The 8,446-nt window shown below is 40.0% G+C and overlaps 1 protein-coding gene across 1 annotated transcript; it reads right to left on the bottom strand.

The window, feature by feature from the left end:
- Positions 1 to 4,280: 4,280 nt before the first annotated feature.
- Positions 4,281 to 5,091, bottom strand: LOC102771291 (olfactory receptor 3A1-like). Its single transcript, XM_006773710.2, has one exon. The coding sequence runs from the start codon at positions 5,064 to 5,066 to the stop codon at positions 4,281 to 4,283; it is 786 nt and encodes a 261-aa protein (XP_006773773.1). The 5' UTR covers positions 5,067 to 5,091.
- Between the last annotated feature and the right edge of the window lie 3,355 nt (positions 5,092 to 8,446).

The following is an 8,446-nucleotide window of genomic DNA, read 5'->3' as shown; positions in this document are numbered from 1 at the left end:
CTCACCTCCCGCTCATGCCCTCACCCCCCGTTGTCCGTGTCCATTGGTTAGGCCTATATGCTTGCATATAAGTCCTTTGGTTGATCTCTCCCCCTTACTCCCACCCTCCCCTACCTTTGGTGAGCTGATCAATGCTTCTCTGTCTCTGGATCTGTTTTTGTTCATCAGTTTATGTTGTTCATTATATTCCACAAATGAGTGAGATCATGTGATATTTATCTTTCTCTGACTGGCTTCTTTTGCTTAGCATAATGCTCTCCAGTTCCATCCATGCGAATTGGCAATGAAGTATTTTTAAATTAAGGTATGGACATCATTTTTTTAGGCATAATGTTTTTGTACACTTAACAAACTACAGCATAGTTTTATATGCACTCGGGGTGGGGAGGGGGATTATGTGACTCATTTTATTGCAATATTTGCTTTATTTGTGGCAGCCTGGAACCAAACCTGCAATCTCTCTGAGGTGTGCCTGTTTGTGAGCTCAGGCAATGTAACAAAATGCCAGACAGTAGGTGGCTTAAACAACAGAAATATATTTTCTCAAAGTTCTGGAAACTCGAAGTCCCAGATCAAGGTACCAGTGGGTTGGTTTGTGGTGAGGCCTCCTCCTTGAACTGCCTTCTTACTGTGTCCTCACATGGCCTTTCCTCTATGTATATGGACAGAGAAAGGGGGGGCCACCCTGGTAGGGGCTAAACACTATGACTTGATTTAACCTTAATTACCTCCTTAAGTCCCTATCTCCAAATACAGTCACATTAGGATTTCAAAATATAACTGGGGGAGGGGGCAATTTAGTCCATAACAACCCCCAAAGAACACATTTTGAACCTTTCAAATCTTTGCCCATATAGTAACCAAAATCATATCTCAATATTGTTTCTTTTTTTTAAATTTCTAATGTGGCTTACCAATTCCTATGACATTGGGCTAGTGGTGTCTCTTCTTCTAAGAACTGTCCATTCATATCCTTTGTCCATTTTTAATTGGAATACTCATAGTTTACTTATTGATTGATGAGTGCTCTTTATAAATTAAAGAAACATACTTTCCTTCATCATTGCTTCATTTTATTTATGCTTGTAATTCCTTTCTATATAGAAACTATTAAAAAATTTAAATGTTATTTAAGCAATCAATTTTTTATGATGATTTCTGCAGTTTCTGTCCAATGGAAAGCCTCAGCCACTATAATGTCATAAAATTTGACACTCATAGCTTTAATATTTTTATTTTTTAATCTATTTCAGAGAGGAAGGAAGAGGGAGGGAGAGACAGCAACATCAATGATGAGAGAGAATCATTGATAGGCTGCCTCCTGTACGACCCCCACTGGGGATCAAGCACCGCAACCCGGGCATGTGCCCTTGGCCCAAATCGAACCTGGGACCCTTGAGTTTGCAGGCAGACGCTCAATCCACTGAGCCAAACCAGCTAAGGCAGTGATCGGCAAACTGCAGCTCGTGAGCCACATGTGGCTCTTTGGCCCCTTGAGTGTGGCTCTTCCACAAAATACCACGTGTGGGTGCACATGTACAGTGCGATTGAAACTTTGTGTCCCATGTGCAGAAGTTGGTATTTTGTGGAAGAGCCACACTCAAGGGGCGAAAGAGCCGCATGTGGCTCGCAAGCCACAGTTTACCGACCACTGAGCTAGGGCATAACTTTGATATTTTAATCCACTAAGAATTTATTTTGGTGTGAAAAAATGACATTGATCTATTTTAGTTCCTCCATCAGAGTTTAGTCAGGTGTCTCAACATCATTTGCCAAATAATTCAGATTTCTCCAGTGAGTTGGAATGCTGTCTTCACTGAATTCTAAACTCCCATCTTCATTTATTCCTTGCAGCTTGGGTTGCATTCCCAAGGGTTTAGGGAGAAACACGAGGATAAGAAGTAAATGACAGAGAAGGTTAGGGCACGAACAGATTAGAGGACTGTTGCCTCGGCGCTACATGAGCATTTGGGTTTTTAAATATTTTTTACTATTATAATTGATGCTCTACTAAGTATTAAGTTTAGATATGCATATTTATGTAAATATACACAGTCTAAGTTTTAGTGGTGAGAAAGTTTTCAGATTATTGATTGGTGAGTGCTCTTTATATATTAAAGAAACTAAGTCTTTGTCATAATTGGAACATACTTTCCTTCAGAGTTTTGCAGGAAGTATAAATTCCCTCACGACACATTTAGCCAGATCTCTGTAAGCTCAGTACATTACCTGGTTAGAGAACGAGGGAATGTTCTAGCATGTAGAGTCTAGCATGTAGTAGAGTGAAGGATGGATGGGGAGAAAGGCCAAGATTATGTGGATGCGAAGTTGATGTCCAAAACCAAACACAAGTGCCACTTCCTCATTGGAAGATAGGGTTTATCAGCCATAACACCAGCAGATGTGTCCTAAGGGATCAAGCCTGATATGTAACTAAAGTAAAGAGTCAATAGCCAAAGTGAAATAAGCCAGTCAGAGAAAGAGAAGTATCACATGATCTCTCTTATATGTGCAATCTAATGAACAAAATCAACTCACAAACAAAAAAAAAAAATCCAAAGATATTGAAGCATGCAACAGGCTGACGTATTTCAGAGAGAAGTGGAGGGGGAGAGATTTACCAATGAATTATATGCATATATGCATAGCCCATGGACAGACAAGAAAGCGGGGAAGACCTCGGGAGAGGGTGGGAGTGGAGTGGAGGGGGTCATTGGGGGAGGAGGGGAGGGAACATCTGTAATACTTTCAACAATAAAGATAAATTTAAAAAAATGTCAGTAGCCAGAGTCAAAGCAAAGACTACATAAAGAACAAGAATGAAATTACTTGGATGATTTAGGTTAGAAGAAAAAGAAAGATGGTCATGACCCTGCTTTTTATGGACAGTAAATTTCTCAAAGAATCAAAGTTTAAATGGGGAAGAAATGAAAACATACAATTAAGTAGAAAATATGAAACTATAAAAACAAAAGAAGAAACATTGATGTAGAAATCGATGCATGATACGAAGCCCAGAAGGCATGTATGAATAAAAATGAATCGATGTCTGAATACAAAGAAATAAGTGTATTTATAGCAGAAAACACCAGAAAAGCATCAAATTGGGAATCAATTAGAAAAACTATTTATCAGGCAAATAGTAAACAAAGCAGGATACAAAATCCAGAAAACAAAAATTAAAATCAATGTCTAATTACAGAAAAGTCTGAAATTCTGTTTTGGAAGGAATCACCAAAAAGAAAGTGAAAAGACAAACAATTTAGAAAAAAAATTAGTGTCTTTAAAATGAAAGAACCTTTTAAAAATCAATACATAAAAAGACAAACAACCCAGAAGAAAAATTGTACAAATGACAAGAACATGGAATTCATGGAATAAGAATTACAGACAGCCAATTTACATGTGGTACCACCCTATTTATGTAAAAAATATTGTATTAAAATGCAGGTTAGTATAGCCTAAGAAAAAGTTGGGAAGAAAACACATAAAACTGTTCATAGTGGTTAGTACAGGACTCAGGTTATGAAACATTTTTTCCTTCTAACAACACATCTTTGTATCAAGCATGATTTTATAATAAGCATACATTACAGTTGAAAAAATGAAATGTATCTAAGCATACCATAACTGTAAATACATTCTTTTAAAATATATTTTTATTGATTTCAGAGAGGGAGAGAGAGAGAGACAGAAACATCAATAATGAGAGAGAATCATGGATTGGCTGCCTCCTGCATGCCCCACACTGGGGATTGAGCCCATAACCCAGGCATGTGCCCTGACCGGGAATCGAACCATGACCTCCTGATTCAGAGGTCGATGCTCAACCACTGAGCCATGCCAGCCAGGCTGTCAATACATTCTGATTCCAAATGTGTTTTCCTGCTTTAAACATGCATGGACATACATTTGCAGTTCAAAAAGAAACCTGAAGGACACCATCAATGTTCACAGTGGTTCTCTCTGGATGGTAAGATTGAGGAGCATATTTTTAAAAATCTTTCTATACATTTCTGTGACCGCACAACTTAGCCAATGGCCACGTTTTACTTCCATCAGTGGAAAACAACGTTTTCAAATAAAAAAAATATGCCACAGAGATATTTTGAGCTTTGCTGGGATGGGGAAAAACCTTTCGCACAAAACGGGATTCTCCAAATGCACCATCTACGTTAAATCCCAAACCCCTCGGTTGTTGGACTCACCCCCAAAGCATCAGGCATGTGCCAGCCTCACCGTGGAGAAGGCGTGTGGCCTTGAGGGGATGTGCCTACCGCCTAGGAGGCACTGTCCTTCCCGAGGACCTTAAACAAAGCCCTCTTCACCTCCTTGTTTCGCATGCTGTAGATGATGGGGTTGAGCATGGGAGTGAGGACCACATACAGCACAGAGAGCACCCGGTCTCGTAGGCCGGAGTACGCCGAGCTGGGAAGGATGTAGCAGAGGACCGAAGTGATGTAGAAAATACATACCACAGTGATGTGAGCGCCGCAGGTGGAAAAGGCTTTCCTTCGGCCCTCAGCAGAGTTCATCCTGAGAACGGCAGCTACAACGTGTATGTAGGAGATCACGACCAGGGCGCAGGGTGCAAGAGCCACCAGGAAACTAAAGAAGAACAGGGCGAGTTCATTCGCCTGCGTGCTGGAGCAAGCGAGTTTGAGCAGTGGAGGCAGGTCACAGAAGAAGTGGGTGATGAGGCGAGGCCCGCAGAACTGGAGTAGAGCTGCAAGGATGGTGTGGGTGAGTGCATTGGTCAAGGCAAGAAGGCAGGAGATGGAAGCCAGTCCTATCCGGGTTCTTCGGCCCATGAGGACCAGATAGTGCAGTGGCTGGCAAATGGCTGCATAGCGGTCATAGGACATGGCTGTGAGCAGGAAACATTCCCAGGGTGCCAGGAAGTGGAGAAAGAATATCTGGGTAAGGCAGGCATGATAGGGCATGGCCCGCACCGATGCCAGCAGATGCACCAGCACCTGAGGCACCGTGTTGGAGATATAGGCAGTGTCCAGCAGGGACAGGTTGGCTAAGAAGAAGTACATGGGAGTGTGGAGCCGGGAGTCCATTATGATAAGGCTGACAATCCCCAGGTTCCCAACGATAGCCACTATGTAGACCAGCAGAAAGATGGCAAAGAGCAAGGGCCTCGCAAACTCATTAGTCAACAGAGCCAAATATCAACAGTACAACGATTGAAATTTCTTTTGAGAGCCAAATTTTTTAAACTTAAACTATATAGGTAGGTACATTGTTATTAACTTAATTAGGGTACTCGTAAGGCTTAGGAAGAGCCACACTCAAGGGGCCAAAGAGCCACATGTGGCTCGTGAGCCGCAGTTTACCGACCGCTGGTTTAGGCTCAAGAGGCCAGTGGTAAGTACAGGCCAGGAGCATGGAAATTGTAACCCCGTCAGTCCCACAGCAAGAGGAAGGGCACAGACCTAGAAGTCGCAGTGCATGCAGCTCCTGTAAGGACATCAACATCAATTCCCTCAGAAACTTCTCCCTGAATAAATGACCCTGGACCTTGTAATGATCTGAAATGGCCCCCTTATTTCACCAGCACCAACCCAAGAGAACCACAGTCCAGGATCAGTGATAAGACATCAGTCAGATCCCTCCTTTGCCTTTTCTGAACCTTTCAGTGCCTCTCACATCACTCAAAGTCAAAGCCAATGTCCTCCTGTGGAATGCCAGGCCCTCTTAATACACCTTCTCCTCTCTCCTCTGATCATCAAGGGGACTGTCAGCTCCTTGCCTCATAATGCATCTTCAGACTTATTCACAGCAGCCAACATCCTTGCCTATTCCTGCCCTGGTGGAAAAGGGCTCTGCCCTCCTATCCAAGGCTCATTTCTCTAGCTGCTCTCTCAATCCTTAGAAATTCTTTTACATGGGAAAGTACTAAATGCCACTGAATTGTTTGCTTTAAAATGGTTACTTTCATGTTATTCAATTTTACCTCAGTAAAAAAGCAAAATAAAAGACTTTTTTTCAGACATATAAAAGCAGAGATAATTTGTTATCAGCAGAAAACCTGCATTACAAGAAATGTTAAAGACAGTTTTCCACAAGAAAGGATGATACCAAATGGAAACTTGGATCTACATGAAAGAATGAAGAGTCCTGGTAATAGAATATATGTTGGTAAATATAATGTTTCTCATTTTTATATTCCTTTAAGTCATAGAAAATTGTTTAAAGCAAAAATATTAATAACATAGTGTGGGATTTATAACCTCTGTGGAAATAAAATGTATGACAACAATAGTACAAAGGACATGAGTGGGTAATGGGAACAGTATTATTGCAATGTTCTTGCATCATATGCAAAATGATTTTCAATTACTTGAAGGTAGTCTATTATAAAATACGTATTAGAAACACTAGATCTAAATATGTATTAGATATAAAGTAGAATTCTAAAAATTATACAATCTAAAAGAATTCATGAAAATATGCAAAGAGGAACACAGAACACATGGGAGAAATATTTTTAAAGAAATTTCAGGGTGATAGGTTTAAATTCAACCATATAACTAATTACATTAATTGTAAATGGTCCAAATGCTGCAATTAAAAGGCAGAGATTGCCAGACTGTATACAAAAGAAACACAAAACAATATGCTTAGCATAAGACATACACTTTAAATATAAAGACATAGATATGATAAAAATAAGATGGATAAAGATATACCATGCAAACTATAACCATAAGAAAGTTAGAATGGTTCTATTAATAGCAGGCCAAGTAGCCTTCAGGACAAGGAATATGATGGAATGAAGGACATTTGCCAATGATAAAGGGGTCAGTTCATGAAGAAGACATAACAACTCTAAATATATATGCACCACATATATATTTTGCAGCGCTTTTACTACTTAATGGCAAAAGACAGAATTTGGTTCAAAAGTGGCCTAGAAATCCTAGGCAGTGAACTATGAATGAAAGAGAAATAAAAGTCATACAAATTGGAAAAAATGAAATAGAAGTATCTTTATTCAGAAATGACATGTTTGTGTATGTAGAAAATCCTAGCTACAAAAAAAAGTGAAAAATTTTAAATCACTATCCTTCATAATGGTATCCCAAAACATGAAATTAGTGATGTACTTTAAAAATGTGCAAAATAGCCCAGCCGGTGTAGCTTAGTGGTTGAGCATCAGCCCAGGAACCAGGAGGCCACCAGTTCGATTCCTGGTCAGGGCACATGCCTGGTTTCAGGCTCCATCCTCAGTAGGGGTTGCAGGAGGCAGCTAATCCCCAGTATGGAGGTGCAGGAGGCAGCCGACAGATGATGTTTCCCCTCGTCAATGTTTCTAACTCTCTATTCCTCTCCCTTCCTGTCTTTAAAAAATCAATAAAACATATTTTTTAAAATGTGAAAAATATTTACAATGAAATCTGAAAACAGTGGACAAGAGAAATTCAAGAAAACCCACATAAGTGGAGAAATAGATAATGTTCATGGGTTGGAAAACCCAGTATTCTTAGATTGTAGTTTCTCACCACACCATTCTATAAATTTGGTATAAAGCTAACAAAAATCCTGACTTTGCAGAAATAGATAAACTGATCCCAACATGTATATGGAAATGCAAAGAACCTAAAATGGAGAATCAAACTTAAAAAAGAAGAATAAAGTTGGAAGATATAAGTATGACTAAAAGAATACAGACAAAACGAAAAGCTCATGCTTTGCTGGTGGAAATGCAAGTTGGCATAATCATATTGAAAGACAGTTCTTGAATTGCTTATAAAGTTAAATTTCCACTTAACCGCATGTGCCGGGAAGGCCACTTCTGCTATTTACCTGATAATTAAAACCATATGTCTTCACGAAGACTTGTACGTAAACTTTTGTATCGACTCTATTAGTAAAAGGCCCGATTTGAAAACAACCCGAATGTCCATCAACAGGTGAATGGTTACACCGATCCCGATACGCCTGTGCGTGGAATAGCACTCAGCAACACAGAGGGATAGATTATTGAAACACCCAACAACTTAGATGAATCTAAAATAATTATGCTAAGTTAAAGGTGGTAGACTCAAAAGAGTACACGCTGTAAAATACTGTTAAAATGAAATTCCAGAAAAAGCGAATCTAATCTATATTTTTGTCTGGGCAGAATGTAGAGGAAGGGATCCACTGTTAAGAAGCTCGAGGGGAATTGTGAGCATAATGGCAATGTTTTTTTATCTTGACTTTTGTTGTATGTGCCACTGTCGTAACTCATAACATTGTATAGTTAAAATGTGTGCACTGGTCCTAGCCAGTGTGACTCATTGGATAGAGCGTCAGCCTGCAGACTGAAGGGTCTCAGGTTAGATTCTGGTCAAGGGCATGTGCCTTGGTTGCAGGCTCAGCCCAGGTTGGGGTGCGTTTGGGAGGTAACCAATCGATGTGTCCCTCTCACATCGATGTTTCTCTCTCCATGTCC

The sequence above is a fragment of the Myotis davidii genome, unplaced genomic scaffold, assembly GCF_000327345.1.
Source record: "Myotis davidii unplaced genomic scaffold, ASM32734v1 scaffold546, whole genome shotgun sequence".
Classification (NCBI taxonomy): Eukaryota; Metazoa; Chordata; class Mammalia; order Chiroptera; family Vespertilionidae; genus Myotis; species Myotis davidii.
This window is presented reverse-complemented; position numbering and strand designations above follow the sequence as displayed.